This window comes from Mauremys mutica, chromosome 4, assembly GCF_020497125.1.
Source record: "Mauremys mutica isolate MM-2020 ecotype Southern chromosome 4, ASM2049712v1, whole genome shotgun sequence".
NCBI lineage: Eukaryota > Metazoa > Chordata > Testudines > Geoemydidae > Mauremys > Mauremys mutica.
In genome coordinates, this window is record NC_059075.1 from 15,722,800 (window position 1) to 15,747,194 (window position 24,395).

Here is a 24,395-nt window from a genome sequence, read left to right on the forward strand (position 1 = left end):
CTAAGTAAGGATGTAGGTTCTTGAGAGTAGAGACAGAGCTTAAAACATTTTGGGCACTATTCACATATTACCATCAGACCCAACCAACTCTGTTTTGGAAGTTCGCTTCAGATTTTAATATTCAAGTCTAAATACTTTTTGCTTTTGGTCTCTCTCATAATCAAGCTAGGCAGTTGGTTATTTTTTTCCTTTGTCTGTCCACTTAGGCCCTGTCTATACTACAAAGTTTTGTTGGTAAAATTTATGTCGCTTTAATTAAAACTGCTGTTGCATGTCCACACTAGCTCATTGTGTCGGTAAAGTGCATCCACACGAACAGCTCTTGCATCGACACAGAGAGCAGTGTGCTGGAGTAGCTATCCCACTGTGCAACTGGCCGCAGGGTGCTTTGAGAAGGGTTTGCAATGCCTCCTGGGGCAGGTACAGCATCACATGATGCAGGTTTCTCAATCTCATCATTCCAGGGGCATCCTAGTAGATTGTCAGCTTTTCAACTGAAAGGGATGAGGGGGAGAGAAAGGATAGTGGTGTGTCTGGGGTGAGGAAGACAGCAGGCTGACCGACCTATCCAAACGCAAAAAAAAAGTTTTATGCTTCTCATCGAGGTGGTTTTGTTTTGCCACCAAAAGTAGCTTTGTACTGTGTATACCTCCCCTGTTTCGTCAGCAAAAGGCAGCTTTTGCCGACAAAACTCTGTTATGTAGACAAGGCCTTATTCTCTTATCTGTTATATCGCAAGCTTTTTATCATTTTCTGCGTGTTCATACTGCGCCTAGCACAATGGGACCCTGACCTGGTTTGCCACCATAATGTTCAAATTATTACTACCGTCATTACTTCATAACAATACTCTCCAGTAACAGCTACTCCTCTCCTGTAGTAATACTACCTAGATTTTTACAAGTAATCCTTGCTAGAATCTTTCACCTGATCATACAGTACTTTTTGTTTGTCTGTGGAAAGTAATAATAGAAAGAAGAAAAGCCTTATTTTCTAAAGAACCAGAACATAGCCTATAGTGGTCATGAACAGACTAAAAGTTTAGACTGTATTTTTAATTACTGGCTCTCTTCTAGGAGGTACAGAAAATCACTCATCTTCCAAAATCTATCTGCAAAATGACAAAGTTATATCAGCTACAGTACCAACGCTCATTGCTTATTTTGTTACAACAGACCAACATTTGTACCTGAAATTGAATTAAACTTTTTTTTCTCCCCAAGAGCAACTAACTATGCAAGGCAGAGGCATAAAATAATTGACTATGGAAAAAGCATGCTTCTTCTCTGAAAAGTGACTTTTTAAAAAAAAAGTGGTTCCATATTTGACAGTTCCAGATCAACTCTGCTCAGTTTACCAGTAAAAACATTAATTTTAATCAGCAAAGTCAGCAAATTAGGCTGACCATACACCAGATCCTTGAGCTTAAGACAGTGCTTCATTGGTGGTGGGGGGGGGGCGGTATTAAAAATAGAGGTATTTTAGAGAAGGCACCACTGCTTTTAAAAAGCTACAGTAGAGCCTCAGTATGAACTGATCAGTCAACCACACATCTCATTTGGAACCAGAAGTATGCAATCGGACAGCAGAAGAGACGGGGAGGGAGGGAGGGAAGGAAGAAAGAGCAAATACAGTACAGTACTGTGTTAAATGAAAACTACTGAAAAATAAAGGGAAAGCAGCATTTCTTTTTCTGCATAGCTCTGCAAAGCTGTATTAAGTCAATGTTCAGTTGCAAACTTTTGAAAGAATCACGATAATATTCAATAGGTATCAAGGAACTGGTAAACAGGATGCATCCAAGATGACAAATCCTTAGTGGCATTGGAGGTCTCCTATGATCTAGTAAAATTATTTATAATACAATATCCTGTGACAAGGTACAACACTGATAAATTACTGTTGTGATAAAGCACTCCAAAGAGGTACTCCATATCAGTTTTGCTGATTTCAAAGTAGCAATGACAGGAGAGAGACTAGTGCTAACCTATTTTATGAGAAAAACTTGCTAACAGTATACCATCTGACATTTTAAAAAAAAGCTAGGATTGACAGAGGACACCCAGTAGGTGCAACATCCTTCGAGTCACAAATATAACAGAACATATTCTCCATTTCCATTCAAAATGTATGCTGCAATCTACAACACATGATGCTGCTGCCGCCAAGTATTTAAACAGAAGTTTCACTAACCCTTCAAAAGACACCATTTTAATTAATATGGCTATATGGGTTTATTCATACTCAAACTTCATGAAGTGTGTTTGTAGATCCAAAGAGTTTTCAGATTTTGATCAGAAAGTGTTTTACACAATATTGAGTTTACCCATCTGTGAAGTGGGAAAAATAATGTATCTCCAGGGTCTTACAAAACATAATATTTGTACAGAACCTTGCAATATTTTGTTGAAAAGAGGACATAGTTTACTGTCTGAAGATTTTACAAACTTTGTTAAACAATTAATTGTCTGCATATTTTTCAAAAAATGGGTGGTAGTGCAGGAAAACAGAAGTTATATTTATTCAAAGGAGTGTTTAGAATTACAGTTATCCCAGAACACTTTAAATGTTTTATAACCATCTATTCCATGAGTCACTCATCTACTACAGCAAGACTACATTAAAAGCAATCTAGAAACACTAATTAAACCTTTGCTAGCATCCTTTTAATGATACATAAATAACTCAGATGCACTTTTGCACATTTTACAAGATCCTTAAAATATTTTAACAGCCAAATAAGTCTATTGAGGAGACCCACTATTTCAGAAATACTTGCTGCAGAACCAAGTCTTTCAACTCCCACTTGTGTGTGACTAAGCCCTCCTGCTGAGATAATCTGCCAAATTGTTTTGAGCAGCCAGCAAATGAAGGGATATCAGGCTGACTCAATGGAAAAAAATACATCATGCCAACAAAAGAACCACTTTTCATCATAGTGGGGCAGATGCTTCCCCCTTCTTGCTGTTTATATAGTGCATCACAGTTGGATTGTCTGTTAGGACCTGAACAGTGGTGCACCAAAGCAAGGGTAGGAAAGTCTTGCAAATTAAACAGTTCTGACTTCTAATTTATTTGTATCACTGAGACTGCATCCAAAACCCCCAAAACCTCCTGTATCTGGAGGTTGTCCTACTGTGCACCTGCTTGAACACATCTGTTACAATGAATCTAAGGGGGCAGGTGGGTGGAATAGAACACCTTGACAGATCTGAAGGTCTGTCCACCAACACAGAGATGGCAGCACTTTTGGTACTTCTACCAGTAGTCCATGCTGCGCCTGATTGGTTGATAAAACTAATATCAGCCCCCTGAATAGGATGGAGGTGGAGTCTTGAATATGGAGTCCTAAGGACATGCTGCCATGTGATCTAGTAAGGTGAGACAGATTGTCACGCATGTTTTTGGCTGACTGTAGAGGTTTGAAATGAAATGTTTTATTGTACAAAACCTCAAGGAAAGTACACTTTAGATAACACTGAGTCCAACCTTGCTCCTCTGAGTAGGGGTGGGAATAAATTTGTTGCAGTTGATTGTGAGACCTATATGGGAATCTCTCTGTTGGAAGTGTGCCCACTGAATCAACCAATTATCAAGAAAGGGGAACACTTGAAGGCCATGTCCCCTCAGATATGCTATCACCTCAGAGAGGCATTTGCTAAACATGTTTGAAGCTGTTGAGAGACTGAAAAGTAGGCTTCTGAATTGGTAATGAAGTCCATTGACCATGAAATAGATACTTCCTATGAGCCAAATGAACTGCCACATGGAAATAAGCTTCTGTAAGTCAAGTGTCACAAACCAATTCACAGGCTTATTGGAAAGGATTATTGAAGAAAGGGTAGCCATCTGAAATTTGAAGCAGCAGATGAATTTGTTGAGATGTCAGATATAATATTAGATGTCAACCTTCATTCTTTTTTGGAATGAAGAAGTAGGGGGAAATAGAACCCCTTGAAGCAGAACTCTGAAGGCACCCTACTGAAAAAAAAGTTTCTCTCCATACACAGCAGGCTGTTGTGATAGGGGGTCCCTGAAAGGCGATGGGGTGGCAGAGACTGAAATTAAATTTAATATCCTTTCCAGACAATATCTAAAACAAGTTCCGACAACTCTAAACTTCACAGATCCCAGGCTGGTCTAACCTGCTCTGGGGCAGAGAATCAGAGAACATAACTGATTGTGGGTTCTCAGTTTCTGCTCTCTCCCCGCCACCTTTTTAGGATCTGCATGGCTCTCTGGGGAAGGGGAGCCATCCTTCACTAGGTACTCTCCTAGCTTCAGACAGAGCCATTCAAGTTCCTGTCCTGCTCTCCCAGGGTGTCCCATAGTATGGCAGGAAATGTGTGGGAGAGCAGCTGGAGTTAACTCTCCTCCCTCCCCTGTGACACAGTGTGTGGCCAGTGGGGAGCTGCTGCAGCAGGAAGGGACAGCACCCACTATATAATTGCCAGCTCACCCCACAGCTGCCCCTGAGGCTACAGGTGTAGTGGTACAAGGCAGCTGGGAAAGCAGTAACCCTTAACTCTTCCCTTTAGTGGCAGAGTTGATTCAAACACTTGACTTCTTTTAAAGGTAGGAGTATAGCTCATGAAATGCATTAATTCCAATTTTAGCAACACCCGCAACTGTCTCATGCTATAAGCCTCAGCTCCTGGAGTAATGAAATTGCATAAGCAGCTCAGCTTCTAACTGGGACGTGTGCAGGGGAGGAGGGGAGACTGTTTCTATTTCTCAGGGTTACCGGGGGGTGGGGGGACACTTGAAAACACAAACCTTAAAGGCTCAAAGCCCAGAAGACAGAAAAAAAATAATTTTTAAAATCTCATGATTTAAAATAATCTCATGATTTTGGAGGAACTGACATGATTTTTTCATCACTTGTGGTTAGCAATACTGAATTTATAATCAAATATAAATTGTTTAAGATAGCTGCCTGGAAGGAAACTGAGTATTACTGATTTATAGAAAGAACTCTGCTGAGTTTCTATTTCTCCCAGTTTGCTTGCTTACTAAAGGTATCTGCATTAATCTAGAATTCTTAACAATTCATCTGCTCTTGTTGCTAACTCTTAGGAACATAGAAGATGAGACAACACCAAATCACCACAAACATTATCCACTGATCCAAGGAGCATTGGAGGCTCAACTCAAAATAAAAATAAATGTGATATGCAGGCATTTATCAAAGTTAGGGAGAAACCTGAAATAGTCTGAACATACTCCATTCACCTTGACCTTTACATAAGGAAGCCTGGAAAATTATGATATTGTCTTCTACAAACCACATAAAGAGAACTTTAATTCTTTAAGGTTTTTGTTAAAGCACGAATGTCAATACTTTTCTTGAACACATGGCATGGAAAAAATCTTTCAAGATTCTGTACATTACATTATTGGGAAGGAAGAACATGCTTCATTTTAACTGGTACGTACTGTATCTGAGAGTCCAGAAATAAACAAAAATTCAAACTTTTTAATAGAAGTTCTGAAGTCCTCAGATTAAGATGGAATACTGTTTCACAACTCATAAAGGGCAAGACATTTTTCTTAAACTACATATTTGCAAAACACTGTATTGCGCAAAATAGGGTGCAGTTCCTTTTATCGTTTAAGAATCATTAGTTTTACAAAGCCATAAAAGGGAGGCAGTCACAAGACACATGGCATACTTCCAAGATTAGTTTCATTTCCTATATAGCAAAAAGAATATCAGTCTGATAAATTTAAGAACTGTATCCAGTATAGACCACAGTAGCTGTTTGTACAGGAGTACTGCAGGTGCTAGGAGTCATACAAAATCTAAGACTTGTAAAATGTATCAGAACTCTTATGTACTCCAGTTGTCTTTGGGGAACATGCTTAGGATTTTAGCTAATCAGGAATCCCAGAGACCTCAGCTTTCCAATAATGGCACAGATTGATACTTGGATCTTTTCCATAGTACTAGCAATTTCTACTTAAGTAGAAAGAAAATGCCAAAGTAAAGCCACAAAATTACAGTAATTTCAATATGTGGTTCCTTAAGTAAGAAAGTGCCAGATCAGCAGAGCTGCAACAGCATATGAGAAATTCCCCTATGGAAACGTGCACTGGCAGCCAGGAGATGAGTTCAAATCTTATTTCATCCACATACGAGGGGTGTGCTTCACTGCTCTTCTTATTAAGCAAGACCTCAGGAGGTACACAAGTGTCATTCAAAATATTTTCACAGAGGAAATGTGTGAAGATCTGAAAGGTTCCCAAGATCACTTCTGGCACAGCTGGGAACAGAAATCAAATTTCATGCATTTGGCCATGCTGTGTCTCAGAAAGATTAGACTAAGTCTTCATACTTGGCTATACTTTCTTTAAAATGGGCTACCCCTGCATCTCCACCTCTGTAAAACAATGCGAGACATACAGTGAACGATAATCTTTAATTACATGACTCAATGCTTTCCTCCTTGCCCCTTTGGAGTGGTATTGTCAAGACATGGGTCTAGGACAGTGCTTCTCCATTGTGGGCCACATCCAATACTACCTGAATGGCCCTGAGGATGCCACATGGGGTGCAGCTCTGTGCCGATTGGGCCGCAAGCAGCCTGTGGGCAGCCAATTGAGAACCACTGATCTAGGACCTTAGAGAACTGTATTCCATCCCCAGCTCTACCAAAAGATTTCTTATATGATGCTAAGCAAGTCATTTAAACCAATATTTTCAGAGGTGGCCACTCTTTTTTAAAAACTAATCTTATGCTAAAATAAAAATGTCACCTCAAAACTAACTCCAATCACATACTTCTCTATGATAAAACACATCATACACTTCAGCAATGCACTGATGTTCAATAGACATTTACATGTTGAAGATGTCAGAATTAAGGTTTCACAGTACAGTGAGATTCTGAGGAATGAGGTGTTTGTACTGTTACTGAACATGTTGGAAGACGTATTCACAGAGAGGAGGAGTCTGTTACTGAAAGTGGTGAGTGTGATGAATAGGGGTTATGGTAGGCTGAAAAAGAATATAATTAATATTTCTTTTTTTTTTTAAGGGTTTGTGTGAGTGGCCATTTCCTTTAAGGAACCTTAGAGCTAACATTTTTTTTTGTGTAGGAATTATATTAATGAATGACAGATTAGATGACGTGCTAAATAGGAGAAAAGAAAGTTAACAAATAAGAAATTTTCTGCCATGGAAAGGCCACTGGTGTAGTAATTCTCCTATTTCACTCATCTTTGAATTCCATTTGTTCAAACTCATAGCTATTTAGTTTCTAGTGTTATCCATGAAAATAAATAAATAAATAAATCTAAGACCACAGATGGACCAGACTAGTGTTTATTGACTGTTTTCTTCTTATATCCAGGATTCTTTTATTTGGATTTCTGAATGAACTGAATTAAATAAGTCTTGAAATCCTTCTTAAAGTCTGGACGATGGTAATGACCAATTTTCTACTAATCCAGCCACCACTGACAAGAACTCTCTCCAAAAAGCCTCCCCACCTTTCCTCCTAAGAACTTTTTCAAAGATAGCAACTGTTTCACCTGGATATCAGTCTTCCATGATCTCAAGCAAAGATGAAGTCTGATTTCTGCCTATAGGTATTACAGTTCCAGTTAAAAACCTCAGGGTATCCACGAATATATCCAATATAAAAAAAGAGGCTGAGGAAGTCTATTATGACAACTTTAAATTTGCTAGGTATGCTGTCTTTTAGGTATAATGAGAATGTCGTAACAGAGCTGGCAAGAAAGTGTGAACTAATGTCTGGCCACTGCTGGCAATTTCTCCAGAGACTTATTTATTTGACCTCAGAAACAAATGCTCCAAAGTATCATTGTTTCCTTAAGTAATGAAGGCATGGCAATATGTACTTTACAGATCTGATTTTTCCTTTTCAAATCCCTAGATGTTCATATCTCATATATTACACCTCCTGTTTTTATTGGGAAATTCCCATTCTGCTTTAATGGCATCCCCTAAAGTAGGTTAGCAAGCTTCTGGTTGGATCCACGCAGAAAATATTTCCCTTGAAGTGCCCTAACTTGAACTTCTTCCCCTTCTGACTGAATGCCAAGGTTTTTAATCACTTAATCATTGTTTGAAAACATTAATAAGGAGACAATCTGTCTTGGAAGATTATGACCCAGGGTCAGAAAGTTCCCCTTCCTTAGTGGAGGAGAATACCAAAGAGGACTCTAGACACCCATTTCTTTTAGTTTAGTCTCCAGTTTTCTGTGTAGGTGGAAAGGAAATTCTGCTTTAAAAAAAAAAAAAGTGTTTTACCTTCCTTCTCAGTTAAAAAAGCCAGGCCTTTTTCAACCTTCTTTCTAATGGTGGGGTTCTAGCATGAGAACAGGGTTCCAAATGTAGTTTTGTTGTGTGTAGTACAGTAATTCTATGTTTGAGAACTAAAAAAACTGATTTTAATCCATTTAATCACATTAAAATTCACATTTTGCCCCTTTTTTCTATCCTCCAAATGTAGGCCATAGCATCCAAAGTAGTTGAAGGAAACAGTATTCTCCTCCCTGAGAAATGGCAAGATCAGAAGCTTCTGCTAGCTAAACCCTCAGATAGCTTTTACAGAGCTTATGATTGCAGAGATAATTAAACTTTCATATGTGAAGGGAAAGTTATTTTCTTAAGTCTAGACAGAAACCCCCAATGCCTTGGCTGCTGTACTAAGCTTTGCTGCCACAGAGTGAAAGTTGACCAGACTCACGTCAGTTTTCACTAATAGGCAACTATGAGAACTAAGAATCAGGTCATTTACACTTTCCTGCTGCTCACAGAAATTATGAGAAGCAGACAAACTGGAGATATTTATTTGGGAGAAGGACCCCACCAGAGACACTCGGGTAAAGATGAAAGCTAAGAGTAGGACATCAATGACACAGCTCCATAGCAGCAGCTACAAGACTGCAGGCAGAACAGTACCAGAAACCCTACCCAGGGGCGGCTCTATGTTTTTTGCTGCCCCAAGCACGGCAGACAGGCGGCCTTTGGCGGCACACCTGTAGGCGGTCTGCTGGTCACACGGATCTGCCGGTGTGTGCCTTTGGTGTACCCACCACCAAATTGCCACCGAAGCCACGGGACCGGCAGATCTCCCGCAGGCATGCTGCCAAAGGCTGCCTGACTGCCGCCCTCATGACGATCGGCACGCCACCCCCCGCGCTGGTGCCTGGAGCCGCCCCGACCCTACCGCCTCTCCTCCCAGCCACTTGATGAGAGGCCTGGAGGAGGGAAAGTATGCATGCTCCTCTCCCTACTAGCAGCCAGGGATTGGACTTTGAAATTTCAGACATCTACCAACCTTCGGCTGATACAGAAGACTCCAGGCAGGCGGGTCCTTAATATTTCAGAAGATCTGACTTTGAGAACTGACCTTGATAGGGGTATGTGGCAGAATATAAAATCTACATCTTCATCATGTTAGAAATTAAGCAATTGCAATATAAAATTCATCATGTGATATGTCCTGAAATGAAAGACATTTCATCTATATTTTATCTAACAGACTACCATTATACTGCAAGTTTGTCCAATTTTCTCGACATGTTTTGCTGAAGCAGCTGTTCTGATCTATAAAATGAAAACACCACCGGTACTGCTGAGTAGGAGTGGGGAGTAGGAGTAAGGAGGTGATTTGATCTCTCTATGGAGCGTCGACGATACAGATGCTGGAATAATGCATACAGCTCTAGAGACCACACATTAAAAAAAGATGTGGAAAAGTTGGAGAAGATGCCAAAAAGGACAAAAATGATTAGAGGGGGTGGAGAAAATGCCTTCCAGTGAGAGACTTAAACAGCTCAATCTGTTTAGTTTATCTTAGAGAAGAGGAAAGTGATCAGGAACAGTCAGCATGGATTTACCAAGGGCAAATCATGCCTGATTAACCTAATTGCTTTCTTTGAGGAGATAAATGGGTCTGTGGATGAGGGGAAAGCAGTGGATGTGTTATTCCTTGACTTGAGCAAAGCTTTAGATACAGTCTCCCACAGAAGAAACAGAAGCACATGAAGGGGTACTTTCCTTGAGAGACTGACTTCTGTTAAGATTTTTCAGCTTCTCTTCTCCTTCCTGCAAAAAGAAACTTTATAAAGGACCACGTCTATGTCAACTCCATGATGAGGAATCTCCTGAGACAACGTTAACTGATTTCACAAAACTGTGGCTCTGCAGCATCCTCATCACATGGTGCCATCTATGACAGTGGCTCTGAATGAGGTCACACAGGAAGGGGTAAGTAGACACAGCCCCCTCCAGTCCAAGAGCTATTATTAACACTACCAGCACTTCTGTAAATACTTGCCATATTATTACTAAACCAAAGGGCAAGGAGCTGTATTGATAGTGTTGTGCTCTGAGAGCAAAACTTAGGAAGCATCTGTTAGACTGTTAGATTGAGATACAGCAATAGTACGTATATCCTGTGACCAACCTGGTCCATAGGGGTGTCATTTCATGACATTTCAATGGGTGGTTTTAATTTGGCAGTGCCCATCTCCATCTCTGAGACCCACATTTTACAGATGGGGAACTGAGGCACAGAGAGGCTAAGGGACTAGTCCCAGGTCCCACAGGAAGTCCATGGCAGAGCAGGGATTGGAACTTAGGTCTGCCATTCCCCAGGCCAGTGCCCAAACGAGGTGGTCATCCTTCCTTGTATGGAGATAAGCATCCTTCAAATCCATTAATATCATGCAGTTCCTTTTGTTGTTGGCAGCCACTGTGGATTTTAAGGTCTCCATACTGAATTTTGATTTTTTCGTGGAACTGTTGAGATACTTGAGGTCAAGAGCTGTTCTTTATGGCCTTCTGATTGGGGGGAGGGGGAGGGAAGAGAGGAGAAGAAACTAGGAACAATATGGAATAAAAGCCTTCTTTTCTTTCTAGAGGGGGGACAGGTTATATTGTTGCCATTCATAAGAGATCTAGGATGACTGTCTGCATGCACTGATTCTTCCTCCTTAGGGAAAAGCCCTTAGACTATACAATTCTCTTTTTAAATAGGTTCAGAGGGACCACACTTACAATACTGTGCATCCATATTATCCCTGCTTGTGAAAGCATGAATGGGCAGTTAGGCTATCAGATTAACAGATATGATGTATGTATGTTTGTTTACTCTTGGGGCCTGATGCTCCCAATAGTTTTCATGCCAGAAGGAAGGGGCTAAGAATACACCTGCCTGGACTTGGCTGCCTGTGATTGGGCTGGATAGGGAGGAAGACACTCTTGCAGGTATTAAAAAAAAAGTCTGTTAGAAAAGATGAGTTCCTGACCACCAGAGAAATAGGCACATTTATCTTTATAAGAGGCACCAGGATAAATTTTGAGTAGTACACACTGAGGAAACTTCTGAGCTTACAGAATGGAAACCAGGAGCGGGGGGCGAGGGCGGAGGGGGAAATACAATGGGCCAAGATGCCCCTTAGTACCTGCTGGTTCTTCTACATCTGAGCTGCTATCATTACTGCACAGCCATCTGCTTGGGTTAGAAGGTGGAGGCAAGGCACAGCAACCTGCAACAGAGGCTGATAGCAACACCCAGGATATTAGGGCAACAACTGTCAGCAGCAGTGGCAGATGACTGTCCGATAGTTTCCTAGTCTTTTAGGTGTGGCAGGAAATCCCTATCCCACTATTATATCCCCCCAGGGTGCATAAAGAGGGATATATAGCTATAGCTTGTCTAGGGCATCTGCAGACCTTATAATCATGATTTAAAATACTCAGTACATTCTTCCCTGAGAGTCTAGCTGGCGCGGGGGGGGGGGGGCCGAGGGTGTGTGGCCTTCCTTCCATAAGTGAGGAGAATTTCCTTTTGTAGGGTTTCAACTATGCACACCTCAAGGAAACAGGTTCATGGCTATGGCCTGCTGTTTTCTGCATTGATTGTTATGCTGCACTTTAGGAAGGTGAGCACAGGAGGCAGGTGCTGAGGAATATCTGTCCTGCTGCATTCCACAGATTTATGTTGCTTGAGGGAAACATTTCACTTTGTACCTATTGAGGGCTTGTCTACATGGGACTTTTCCTATGTGGATGATGCTACAGTGCACTATGCAACTCTTAATGTGTTGTAGCAGCATTCACATGGAATGTTACTGCATGGTGAGCTACTGCTCTGTAGAGTCACACACTGCTTTGTCACAAAGTAAAGCCCCTTGTAGACAAGCCCTTAGAGCAGTGGTCCCCAACGTGGTGGCCGCCGGGGTATTTATGTGTGCCCACCTAGGGGACCTGCCGGGGACAGAGAACTCAGGCTGCGGGCACCAGTGTTCTCGGTCCCCGGCAGGTGCGGGGCCCACCTAGTGCCCAGCAGAGAAGAGAATCTGGGGCCCTGCACCTGGTGGGGACAGAGTACTCCAGGGCTGCGGGCACCAGAGTTCTCTGTCCTCGCGGCTATTCTCCGGCTTCTCTCTGGATTCATATATTATGTAATATTAAATATGTTTTTTGTATTATTTAATGAACAAATAAAAAATAAGCCTTGTAAAATTGTTGGCACCCGCCACGCTCCTCTGAAAACATGAATGTGCTACTGGTCACAAAAAGGTTGGGGACCACTGCCTTAGAGTGCCTCCTAGAGAAATTACCTGAATCAGACTCTTCATAAGACTGAGAGGGATTGGGAGGCCCTTTTTCTTCCCTTAGAGCTTCATAATGGGATGAGTAGAGGGGTCTGAACGTCTGAGACCCCTTTTTTTCTTATGTCTCCTTTGATGCTCCCCATCAGACAGCAAGAGAATTTTCAGATTGAGGGTCTCCTGGAGGGCCATGGAACCTTGTGGTTACTCTCTTGTGCAGATTTCTTGCCCTAGAAAGAGGGGGTTCAAACTGAAAGGTTGTGCTGGACTGGGAGCTGAAGGTGGCTTTCCAGGATTCCACATCCTTTTTTGCAGAGAGATTCCTAGACATAGCCTGAGTCAACTGCGTGGGCAGCAGGTTGCAACCCCAGTGATTCAAACAGAATCCTTAACCAACATGCTGCACCTGATAGATAGAACTGGTATGACACTGCTGGCAAGCAGTAACCCTAAGCCACTGCAGTGCTGGCCAGAGGAGCATGCTGCAGAACACTAGGAGCAGATGGGCCAGAGGGTCCCTTAGAGACCCTCCTTTTTCTCTCTGCTCTCTGGGTCTCTATCAGTAAATCCCTGCTGCCGCAGCAGCTGTCAGAAAGAGGCTGGGCAGGGCTCCAGGCCAACATTCAGGACTATAAGCATGGGCTCCAGCAACTAGGCGGGAGGCTCACCTGGCCTTCTGCTATTGTGCCTCATCTTACACACCCCTCACGTGGTAAGGAGCTGCCACTTATGACAGTCCTGGGGCCTCTGTCTGGGTAATTTTACCATGAGCTGCTGCCAACGTTTCCTGGAAGCTGTCCTGCTCAGGGAGGAAGGCTGCAGGAAATGCTGTCTCAGCCTAGAGCCCTTGAGAAGGGCCTGGGTCACCACAGCAGTCCATGCAGGCACTCAATCAGCAGAGGGAGGTGCAGGAGACAGTGTCCAGCTTTCTCTCACTTCTTACCCATGATGCATTCCACATGGATAAGCAAGGAGGGGAGGGACAGAAAAGGCGATTGCCTCTGCTGATAAAAGCAGAACCTCAAGAATTTCAACCTTCTCTTCCCTCACCCCTACTTCTTTATATATGTTCTGTAGCAGGTCTGTCTGCCTGCAGTTTAAGGGTATGTCTACACTGCAATTGAAATGCTGGGGCTGGACCACGCCAGCTGATTCGGTCTTGGACTAAGGGGCTACTTAATTGTGATGCAGATGTTCAGGCTCAGAACCCAAGCTCTGGGACTCTTTGCCCCTCACAGGATCTAGAGCCCAGGGTGCAAGCCTGAGCCAAATCATCTACACATCAGTTAAACAGCCCCTTAGTCCAAGCCCTGTGAGCCCAAGTCAGCTGGCACAGGCCAACTATAAGTTTTTAACTGCAGTGTAGACATACCCAAAAGAGGAAGATGAAATCTGGTGGTTTCTCTGTGGTGGAGACACACCTCCCTTACTGCCAAGTTTGGTCCACCTCCAATGCTGCACATAACTGAGTCATGGATCTGTGGACCAAATAATTAATAACTCACTTATATTAAAAAAATTTACTCCATGCTTTCCAGAGTTAGACATTAACTGATTCAAGGTATTTACAAGATAAGGGTAAATTTGAGAACTTGCTGGGTGCCAAGTGCCTATGGACGCTCAGCATCTCTGGGGATCAGGCTCAAGACAAGACTCCAGAAAATAATTCAGGTAATGAAAGCTATAAGAAGATGATTAGTGATGACAGGGAAGGAAGAACTGTTACACTATCATTACAAGATTATGAGGTGCAAACCTTATGAAGGGCATCTATAATCGTTAATACAAAACATTTCTCAAGACCTTAAAGAAATCATACAGTTTGTCAAAATCTCTCAATCCTGCTAGCTGCAAGTAATATGGCAAAATACTGCACCCTTACTGTCACTACAGTTTTTGGTAGACAAGCCCTGAAAATATTAACTACATATTTGTGCCAACCATATGAAGTCATGAGAATATGACAAGATGTGTATGTAGACTTTTTTTTTGTTTTTGTTTTTTAAAAACCAAGGACTGGTCATATGTGATCTGACTGACAATTTGAATTTAAAACAATGTTTGCTTTGTTATACATAATGAGGCTATGGATACTTTACCAAGTAAATAAGTTGCAATTAGTGTCAACTTATAGATACAAACTTCTATGATTTGTAGTTTTACTGGCTGTTCTACTGTTAGAGTCTACTAATACACACATTTAAACACACGTTAGTGAGCATATTTCATAACACTTTCAAGAAATAGAATGTAAGCGGCTTATTTGCATGTACAGTATATGGCCAATCTTCAATGAAGTTTTTGAGTATTTATCTGTGAATTTATAAATTAAACATGATCCTGAGAACTTGACAACTGCGTCAGTTATTTCATCTGACATTACAGTATAAATAATATGATCCTGCTGGGGAGAAATTTTCCTATTATTGAGAACTCAGTCAAATTGTGTGGCAAAGCACTAATAGCAAAGTGAAGAGTATGTAATATATAACTTCTAGGTTATGTAGTGGTGATAGGATTTTAGTTAATTAAAATACAGGGTTATTCAATGTATTTGCCTTTAACTCTTAACTGGGGTGTTTTCCTGCACTGAAATTTCAAGAGAGGAACAAATCTAATGTGCTTTTATAGATTTAGTAAGAGATAGGCAATCAAATATGAAGTAAATATGTCACTCATTTTATTTGTAGTTTCCTTAAACTAATCAAATGAAACACAATGCAATGTTCAAAACAAGGTTACAATTGAAAACTCAATCAACATATCAATGGTTCAATTTATCTGGCTCACCAATTACTATGATCGGTAATTAAATCATTTATCAAAATTCACAAGAATTACACTTCAATACTTTACAGGAAAGTTATGGAAGAATTATTAGATTAAAAGAAAGGCAATCGGGCTAAGAGTCTGCTAAAGACAGAAGCTGACTCTTGCCTTTGTTTTAAGGGAGTATAATACATAAAATTATTTCTTTGTATCTTCCCACTGAGCTGTTCCACCTTAAGTTTCTGAGAAAATACGACCCACGTTAGATTTTATTTACTTAGCTTATTCACCTTCCCACATTAAAATACACTGTCTGCATCTTCCTGACACTTTTATACAGATGCAGAAATTATTCTTAAAATCAGGCACTTAACACTTTTAACCAATATACTTTCTTACTAATTAGATAACAGATTTGGGAATTTTTAGTGTCTTCCTAGGGAGAAGATTACACACACACACACACACACAGAATGTCAAATGCACATGGCTTTTTCTTAGAGTCTAATTAACATGATTGGTCTTAGGTGAGAACTAGTTCTGATGTTGCAGAAAAATTGAGCTCCTTTTGCATGCAGGGTGATGGTTGGGCTCTTCTCTCTCTCAGTTGTGACTTCAGGCTTGGCTTAGCTGATGAGCAGTCTTTGAATTTCTTCTCTGGATTACGAGTCCAGGAAAGAAAGCAGGACAAAACTTCAGGTATCGTTGTTGATGCAAGAGGGAGTCTCCCTACTTTCCTTCTGCATGGCTAGTCTTGTAGGATTCTGTGCCCTCTTGCTCTGCCTTGGGGACCACCTTTCTACAATTAGGGTTTCAGCATGTTGGCTATAGCTCAATGTGGTAGTAATTCGGTATCTCAATCTGAGGTCATAGTAGAAGAGTCCAGTCTGAGGTGGACATTTTCTTCCAACATCCATGGTAACCATAAGCAGAGCATGTGAGAAGGATCTGGCAACAGACTTCTAACAGAATATGGCCCATTCTCACTTTGCTAAATATAATTAGCAGCGTGTAGTCCATTACCCTTTTACTAATTTCCATTCATTTCTTGTGACTGTTAGTAAGCATGACAAGGGGGCGGGGGAAGAGAGAGACTCAAAATGGGGCCAAGCACAAGGTGAGTGCCTGGCCTACTTCAGTGCCCTTTCACCTAAAGCAGCTCTGATTTCAGTATTCCTTATTAATACTAAACTTAATTTTACCAAATAAGACCTGGCCAAAGTTTCCTACAGATAGATGGAGAATCAACCATATGTCAAAATGTACTGTAGATGCAGAGGCTGTCGCGATTAAAGTTTTAGTTTAGCTCTTCTTCAGACAGACAGATATAGAAAAATTAATACCAGTAATGTGCTTTGATTCAACTGGGATGAAAACATCCCATAGGTTATTACACATTATGATGTTTTGCAGAAAAGCAAGGGTACTGCTTGCTTTGGAAAAAGCAATTAAAATTTGTTTTAAGCTTACCAAAGATTCCCAATTGTCCATTTTATTAATCTATGTCTTTTAAACACAGTCTGTATAAGAGCAAGAACAAAAAGTTAAACCAATAACCTTGATGAGTAAGATAAGCATAGTTTTGTTTCCTTATTTGCTAATGAGCAGAAACTAAATAAGTCAATTGCCAGCCGCCAGTCTGTTATTGTTCAATTTAAATTTTCACACTAGTTGCTACACAGTCTATCCAAAGAGTGGTTGTACACAAAAACATGCACACAATTTATAAGCAAAGTACTGCAATATTTGCTAACAGCGCTGTTTGGGGGGGGGGGAAGAGGGGGGTTGAATTCCAAATGAAAGCACAGGGAGTTACATGCATGAATACCTATATATCAAGATAACTCAGGTACGGTATATATGCCATCTACTTGTTTAAGCACCCTCCTATTTCCTTTTCCTCCTCATCTTCATGCAAATTCTATGCAGACTTTTACACCTGGAACTTTCTCCCTGACCTTTTCTGGCTAATATCAATATATTTTTTAAAAAATTAAGCTTTTATTAAGTCATCAATGCATATGCACTAACCAAGACATCCATATTATCTTATTGTTGTAAATCTTGTTCTCCCTCCTCAGATTTCTCACTGGACACCAAGCTAAAATGTGACAATTTGATTCTCATTAAAGTCCAGGGAAAAACACTAACAAACAAACAAAAAACCCAACCACCCTAATTAGCTTACATTAAAGGTCTTCAGCATAACAAATAAATATGACAATAAATGTTGGTTTTCCAGGCAAGGGAAAAGGCAACACAGAATTATTAAACAGATATGAATGTTTAGCCATCACATATTTTAACAATCCAAATCTATTTGCTTCATTCCAAAATCTCACTGAACAGCCAAAAAACAAACTAGAACAGCTTTCAGAAATCTCAATGAACAACCTTAGCTTCATGTAGTTTACATTTTTATATTAAACAGCTGAAGGGCTTGTTATGTAGCCATATGTATAAGGGAGTCGGGATTGTCAATTTACACTAATTCAAACCTGCCTAATGTTTACAGGTGCTAGGAAAGATGGTATATTATGCAAATAGCCTGAAGAAAATTAACTGAGAACTAATCAATTTAATATTCACACGATTATATTTTCTTCATGTTAAGTGAATTGTTCCTCTCAATACTAAGTGTACCTAGATAAGACACCACACATTTTTAAGTGAGTCATTACAGTGACTCAAATCCAAGTGAGTAATAAACTAAAGTTCTTCATGGCTAGATCCTGTCATTACTGTAGAGCAGTTTTGGCCTTACCCAGCCACTGGAAGATTCCATCTCCATAGGCAGAGTTGTTCTAGAGAAGCTACAAAATCTCTTACACCACCCACTCCTGGCTACTAGAGCAGGGGGAATGACCCAGTCTTCCATAGACACCACAATTACTCTTTCCTGAAACAACCCTTTAGGACTATTGGCCACCAGCATAATTTAGCAAAATCCACAGGCTGCTCTAGTTTACAGTAAGAATTGTACTTGTGCTTCCCCAATCTGGTACTAAGGTAGTTAAAAAATAATAATAATAATAATTACCTTTGCAGCAGCCCTCCTGAGCTGTGCAGAGTCTGATAAATCTGAAATGTGACACATTAAAATACCAAGCTTTGAAAGTTTGAGTTTGATCTGTACAAAAACATTCTAATATAAAATATTTTCTAAAATCAGGTTAACAAGTACTTGTTTTCAAGCACTCTCTAAAGTTCATGAAAATTTTTATCAAATGTCAGTTAACTGTTTACATCATACAGTGCTTTTATATTACCTCTTACCCCCATGGCACTTTAGAATATTTAAAATATTGAAGACTGGCTGAAGATTAGAGTGTGCCTGTATTTTCTTTACTGTGGTAAAATCATATTTAGAAAATGGTGTGTGAATGTAGATCTTGATATGAACTAGGAAATACACTTTTTATTTTATTTTTTTTAAATATCATCCATGGCACCCTTATTTCCAGTTGATCAGTTTTCTTTACAATTTTCACCATCTATTGTATTAATATCCACAACAGTGTTTCTAAATTTCCATGGATAGATTTCATCTGCTTTGTATTTCAAAGTCACCGAGTAAAATTATAAAGTTTGTGGGTTTTTCCACTTTAGTAAACAATTTAATAATAAAATGAAGGGATTTTTCAACATAATCCCGTATAGCTGAAATAGAGAGCTCATTAATCAAGTTCCTATATAGCATCAAAGTAAGTAACAATTAAAAAGTCATATATTACAAGAGGACAGAACAGTTAACTATGATGAAGTATTATCAAAACAATTTTCTTTTCTTGCTGCTAAAAGATCAATACTGTTCTTTTGGAACCAAGAATCCTTCAAGGTCTCTCTGGTTGTGCAAAAGAATTCAAGCAATATGGTAAAAATGTGGGATATTTGCAGACCATAGGTTAGGGCTCCATATGTCACACTCTAGGTAGAGATCTTCTATTCTGGTATGTTATTGCCAGGACTCAAATACTACACCTTTCAGCTATTACACACAAAAGATGGGGATTACTACTAATGAGGTCCCCTGTTGTTCAAAGCTCTCCCAAGCGGTAACTGAATTAAATTGCCTGATTCCTGTCAATCCACTATTTCCAGAGTAGTAAAGAGAACCAGTGTTTTATGTTCCACTTTTACTTTATGGGTAAACTATGTGGAGTAGCAGAGGTATTAGAATTGCCTTCCTGAATCCAAGGACAGAAAATAGTGCATCAGTTTATATTTGATTCACATTTAGAATGTTTCTTATCTTATGGCTATTATGATAACAGGAATTTTCTTTTTAAATTAAAGCTTCAACTCTGTAGAAGTTAATGGCTTAGGCCCTTTTATTCACAAAAGTTTTACCAAGCTCTACTTATTTGTTAAAGAGAAAAGTAATGAACAAAATTCCATTAAGAACAGCATTCTATGAATGCAAAAGAACTGCACCTGGTAGAAGGTAGCAGCTAGAAGAGTAGTTTTATGTATTGGGATGAAAAATACCTTTACAAAAAAGTAGTACTTTAAAAATATTTTAAATACTATTAACTTTCTTCTACTGAAGAATAAAAGGCATCTCTGCAGAGTTGTTCCCTACAATATACACTCATTTTGCCCAATCCAGCACAACTGAAGTCAAAAGGAGTTTTGTCATGGTCCTTGATAGAAGCAGGATGTGACCCTTAGCAAGAAGATTCTGCCAGGTTTTTTAAAACAAGTAGGGTTTCTCAAAGGCAAGATGGGTGAGGTAATATCTTTTACTGGACCAACTTATATTACCTCACTCACCTTGTGCCTCTGAAATCCTGGGAACAACCAGCTACATCATCACTGCAAACAATATAGGTTTTCAGGAGAGACTTAAGTTTAGTGACATGAAACTATTAATCTAATTTTAAATATTCCTTTGGAAATATTAGCTCGGGAAGTTAGTGCTAAAAATTCATTTTATTAAAAAAGTTTTGTTCATAATACATAGTACAACAAAATCCATCAACAGAGCACTTCATTACTATACAAGAGACATGAGTTCAAACTTTTAACAGAGTCTGGAATTATTATGAATGCAGTACACCAAACTGTACTGTAGAGAGAGAACCTCTAAACTGCTTCATAGCAAATCCTTATAGTCAGCACTCATGAGCAGCACAAATAGGCTTCAGAAGGAAAATACTGCAGCCCTCCTTGGTTAGATGTCAAGCTGCAATAAAAGGCCTAGTATAACACAATAAGCACAAAGAGTCAAAGCTGAGGTTCTGAAGATTCTCAATATCTAGGCCCAAAAACAGAGATCCACATAAATCAAACTCCTCTCCCCAACAAGAATAAAAAAATATGTAGAAGTGTCAATGAAACTACTTAAATGTTACTGCCCAAACTTTTATGTGAAGTCCAGCACATTTATTCACAGCATCCATTTTCTATAAAGTTTCTGAAGCATCCTAGTCTGATTGTTCAGACTTCTTCAGATGACAGATACTATCCTGAATAAACTTTAGTTTCCGTGTGCTCTACTATTCAAGCAAATAATTTCATATGAAATTAAGTTTTTCATAGAATCAAGAGATGGCAGAGCAATCCATTTAAAAGATGCTGGTTTACTGAAAAGGTTAAGGGTGGTTCTACTCTGAATAGTGACAACCAAACCAAAGCATGGGTCCCATGTTTGTCATCACTTGAGTTTTCATAACAACTGTAGTTAGTTTACCAGTAAAAATATTATTTCTCTGATTGCCAGTGCTGCAAAGTCACTCTGACAATCAAGCTAGGCTCTGCTTCCCACACATCACTACCAGAATTGACTTCATAGGGTTTAAACGGATATAACTGACTAGCATTACTAACATGTGCGCTGTAATTGTAGTCTTGTCGATCCCACCTTGCATTTAGCTGTGATTCTTGGAGTACCTTTCCCAGACCTGAAAAAACTCCATGTGGCTCAAAAGCTTCTCTCTCTCACCAACAGACATTGGTCCAATAAAATATATTACCTCGCCCACATTGTCTCTCTGGCATTAATAAGTTATTCTGTTAAGGATATATAGAAAGCAATATAACTCATTCTCAGACTGTCAGCTCTCCAGTGCTAATGGGGTAAAAGGCAATAAAACATTTTTCTGTCAATAAAGTAAGCAACTGTGACTGAATGTACATGTTGTTGAATAAGGTCCAATTTTTATGAGTCACTCTTTATAGTGAAACTATAAACAAAGTTACTAATAACTGAATATATATATTTCATAAAGTAAACCTTAACACCTTGATCTATCAGATGCCTATGCACATCAATTGGGTGGGAACTTGGTGTGTAGTGGAAGGCACTTGGCCTTTGGTTAAAAAAAGTGTAGGTATCCAAAATAACTACACTTTTGGAGAGTGGACTGACTTTTACCAAGGTTAGTTACTGCACTTTGAATCTCAATCTTTGTTTAAACCCCATATTTGCACATTTCTGAACCTTCAACCAGCTCTCTCCTTTCAGAATACCCATTTCACAGACTGAGATAAAAACATAAAAGTGTCATGCTATGACAGTAAACAGCCAGTGATCATTAACAGCATTGACTGAAAAGATAAGGGTTCTTTACTCACTAAGCTGAAAGTATCTCATAGCAATTTGCTGCACTTCTTAAAAGTTATACAGCTATATGAAAAGCAGTACAGACAGCAGACCGTCTGAAAACGCTCAACATGTTGCAAGTAGAAATCAACCCCTTTTACATAAACTGGATATAGGAGATCCGTATCCTCCAAATACATAGCTGTTACTTAACATGCAGTGCATTGAAACTTCTGTCTATAACACTTGCTATCAAGGAATGACCAAAAAACGACTGAAAACTCTTGTTGCTCACCTGCCCCTGCAAGTGGTGCGAGAGAACTCGAGGATCATGTATATGTAGAGAATTTTCTAGCAATATGTTCAAGAGCAAAAATTTCAGCAATACCTACCGCAACTGAAAACATGACATGATCTAATTATCCACAGAGTACAATTTATCATTTAAATTGACCTTGTTGATTTAAGATGCAATATACCTGAGATTAAAATTTAGATGAGAGAAGGGCAAACCTGAAAAGGTTCAGAAGTCAGTTCCTGATAAAAATTAGTACTTCTACAGTTGTGCAGCACTTTGAGGATTATTTATATCATCAACACCCAGATAAGAGATTATTAAACTAAAACAGAGTTCAAGGAGATGCCAAGGACAAGTAGTACATCAGAAGCAAAAGTAAGATTATCATTGAACTCTAAAGTTCCTAGTGCTCTGTAAGTCAGTCAGTCAGTCAATTAAACCAATCAGCCTGCCAAAAGATCAGATGCTTGTACAAAGTTTACCCAAACCACTTGAGGCTACAAAAGTCTCACAAGAACAGGGTGCAGACAGAGATTTACAGCACACTGTGCACATTGTTACTATTCAAATAAAAGATGGAAATACTAGAAGTCTCTCGCCTGATATCTAAACACTTACCTGGATGACCAAAAACAAGTTAAGTTCACATTCATTTTTAAGAATAGATGATTGGGGGGTGTGGAGGGGAGAACAGGTTTTGTATTTTATCCAAACCAGTTCACGCCTCCCATTAAGGCAGTGGAGTGCCTATCTCGCTATGAAAAAGAAGGGCGGGCATTACCTGCCACCTGCCGTAGCTGAGCAGGACGAGCGCCAGAGGGATGGCAGTGCCCGACATGGCGTGGGTGGAGGGCATGCTGTACTCGGAGTTGTAGAAGACCTCCAGCTTCACCACGGGAGGGGAGGCAGGCCGTGGCCAGCGGATCACATCCTTGGTGCACTGGCCCAGATACATAACCCAGACCCAGACGATGATGAGCCTCCTGCCTATCCAGGCGTCCAGGTTCCAGATGCAGAAGGGGAAGAAGAGGATGTAGAAGAGCTCGTTGCCCAGCTCCGTGCCCAGGTTGAACAGATAATAGAGGAAGGGGTTGCGGATGGCGATCTCCTGGCAGGCGGATTCCCCGGTCAGGGAGTTGCGGCGCGGCTGCCTCCTCCCCCAGGCCTGCTGCGGGGGTCCCTCCCCGCCGGCTCCCCCGGGGACCGCCCCGTTCCCCAGCCCCTTCGGGTGCCGCTTCTCCCCGCCAGCGGCGCCTCGGAGCCGGGGCCACCCATCGCCTTCCCCTCCGCCGTTCATGGCGGGGCAGCTGCCGTTGGCTAACGGCCCCGGCTCCCCGCTCTCCTCAGCGGGCGGAGGGGAGGCCGCCAAGCCCGGAGGCCCCTCCACCCCGCAGAGCCGCTGGAAGTCGGCCACTTTCTGCGGGTCCTGCAGCTCGGCAGCGAGCCGGGCCAGGCGCTGGAGCAGAGCCATGCTGGGAGCCGGGCGCCGCGGGGAGTCTCTCCCGGGAGAGGGGCGGGCGGGGTCTCTCCTGAGGGGAGGGGGGGGGCTATGCCGGCGGGGAGGGGGCTTAGCCGCTACTCGACCCTAGAAACCCGCCCAGCGGCCGTTGCGCCTTCCCGCTACGCAGCCGCAGCTCCGGCCCGTCGGTCACCCTCCCCGCTGCCTCCTGTGACCGTCCTGACTCAGCCGAGCCCGGCTGCCCCGCTGCCGCTGCCGCCGCGCGCACCCCGGCGCCCTCCCCCTCCTCCAGTCACCGCCCTCCGTGCGCGCGGTCCCACCACGGCGCCTGCGCAACGTTCTGCTGGCAAGGCAAGAGCACTGGCGGTGGAAGGCCCTCCTGATTGACTGTGCCCCCCCCCCTTCTAGGAGAAAGTGCGACCAATCACCACTTTGTTCTGAGCGCGGGGAGCGGCCAATGAACTTCGCTTGCTTCGTCCTTGCGCGGGCGTCACGTGGAGATGCCCACAGACGCTCAAGGGTGGGGGGTGGGCACTGGGCAGAGGAACTTTAGCGCCTCAGCAGGCAGGAGATGTGCCGGGGGGAAGGGGAAGAGCCACCCCCCGATCTCCATCACCCAGCAGGGGTAGGGAGAAAAGAGCTGCCTCTCCACCCCGCACCCACCCATATCTATCACCCGGGGGGGGGGGGAAGGGAAGAGCTTCCCTCCTCCTCCACACACACCCCACCTCCGT

The 24,395-nt window shown here is 41.4% G+C and overlaps 1 protein-coding gene across 1 annotated transcript in view; it reads right to left on the reverse strand.

Annotated features, from left to right (window-relative positions):
- The window catches only part of SGPP1 (sphingosine-1-phosphate phosphatase 1), a 35,670-nt gene extending 11,876 nt beyond the window's left edge, over nucleotides 1-23,794 (reverse strand). Inside the window, exon 1 of the mRNA XM_045015834.1 lies at nucleotides 22,984-23,794. Within this exon, the coding sequence (XP_044871769.1) occupies nucleotides 22,984-23,673 (690 nt within the window). The 5' untranslated portion in view covers nucleotides 23,674-23,794. The remainder of the gene's footprint in view (nucleotides 1-22,983) is intronic.
- Nucleotides 23,795-24,395: the final 601 nt, after the last annotated feature.